Source organism: Galeopterus variegatus, unplaced genomic scaffold, assembly GCF_000696425.1.
Source record: "Galeopterus variegatus unplaced genomic scaffold, G_variegatus-3.0.2 Scaffold7770, whole genome shotgun sequence".
In the NCBI taxonomy this organism is placed as follows: Eukaryota; Metazoa; Chordata; class Mammalia; order Dermoptera; family Cynocephalidae; genus Galeopterus; species Galeopterus variegatus.
This window is the reverse complement of record NW_007733881.1, coordinates 82,455-84,179: the sequence shown is the minus strand read 5'-3', so window position 1 is coordinate 84,179 and position 1,725 is coordinate 82,455. Positions and strand designations below refer to the sequence as shown.

Sequence of the window (1,725 nt, the reverse complement as noted above, 5' to 3'; positions counted from 1 at the left end):
AAGCCACGCAGGGAGAAGGTATGTGCCGTACATCTCACAGAAGACCTATATCCAGAGTATGTGAAGAACTCCTAAAAGCAGTAAGGGAAAGAAAATCTGATGTTAAAATGGGCAAAAGGCCCAAGCAGGCACATCTCCAAAGAGACTATCAAAACAATTAGCATGTGATAAGGGGCCTGACCTCATTAGCCAACAGGAAAATGCAAATCAAAACCACAATGAGACACTACTCCACATTACCTCAATGACCACGAGTCAATGCTGACAATACACAGTGCTGGTGACAATGTGAAGAAATAGGTCTCTCATAAATGGCTGGTGGGATGTATATTATACAACTACTTCAGTAGTGCTTGGTACTATCTACTATACTCAAATGCATGCATACCTTACGGGCCAGTAATTCCATTCCAAAGTGTATGTGCAGCAGGGATGAGAACATACATGTTCAAGTGACATGCACAAGAACATACCAGCACTATTTTAATAGACCCAAATTAGAAATGACTCGGCTGTCCATCAACTATACAATGGATAAATAAATACTGGTATAATCATATAGAGGGTTACTAAATGGTGAAGAAAATGAACTATAGCTACATGCAACAACAAATGGATAAATCTTACAGAAATGACACTGTGTGAAAAAGCCAGATGCAAATATCACACGGCTTTTTATCCCAGGTATAGTAAATTCAAATACAGGCAAATCTAACAGTACTTAGGGATGCATACTTTTGTAGAAAACTATAAAGAAAAAATTGAGGTCAGTAGTTATCTTAGGGAGCAGTGAGGGGTTACGACTGGAAAGTCATGAACAGGTTGTGCGAACTGGCAACACTCCATTTCCAGATGGGACTGATAACTGCATGTGTTTTCACTTCATGATAATTCATGGAACTATCATTTCTATTCCATGCACTTTTACCTTTGTGCATGATATTTCATAATAAAAAAGCTAAATCTTACATTAATATTACTTCCTTATCTGACCCTAACAGAAAACAAATACTGCTCTCCTAAACCAACACTCAAACTAAATACAAACAATGCTTAAAGCAATATAAGGAATATTTTTGGAAAAATTTTGGAGGCCCACCTATGTGGGGCCATTATATAAATTAGGAGAAGGCACCATTATTGGGAAGGTGATTTAGCAAAACCTGTCTCCTTGGGAGGAATCAGCCTGTTGGGGCACCGCTTGGGTGGTTTATGTTTCCTTTTGAGCAATGAAAAAGGACCTCCTTCCCACAGGGGATGCAGCCCTGCACTGAGGTGTACGGTTTGTTGGGCAGAGTGCAGACTGGCTTTCAGTCCCAGGTGCCCCCTCGTCTGGGTGCCTCTGTGCAGTGCGCACGTACCAGACCCTCCCTGCCACGGGAGTAGAGAGGGGACAGTCATATGCATATTGGGCCACACAGACCACGCACCGGCGCAGGACGACCACCACCCAGAGCTGGCTGGAAGTTGGCTACAGTGTCCCTTACCGCATATCCTTCTGTCTTCTTGTGGCACCACTTCAGCAGTGCGTTGCGTATGGAGCCCCCGTATTCCTGGGCCAGGGCCACCAGAGGGTCTCTTCTTTCCACACTGGTTAAAAAGAAGAGCACATAATAAGGAAAGATGCTAACTTTTAGAACCTTCAAATATACACTAAATAAATGACTAGACTGGAAAAGCAAAAGTCTGCGCTTATCCAGCGAGACTCTAAAGAAACAACCAAAT

The 1,725-nt window shown here is 42.6% G+C and overlaps 1 protein-coding gene across 1 annotated transcript in view; it reads right to left on the bottom strand.

The window, feature by feature from the left end:
* Window positions 1-338: 338 nt before the first annotated feature.
* Window positions 339-1,725, bottom strand: part of LOC103607847 (cytospin-B-like) — a gene marked incomplete at its 5' end in the record, with an annotated part of 81,345 nt that continues 79,958 nt past the window's right edge. Inside the window, one exon of the mRNA XM_008592314.1 lies at window positions 339-1,590. Coding sequence (XP_008590536.1) covers window positions 1,398-1,590 — 193 coding nt within the window. The remainder of the gene's footprint in view (window positions 1,591-1,725) is intronic.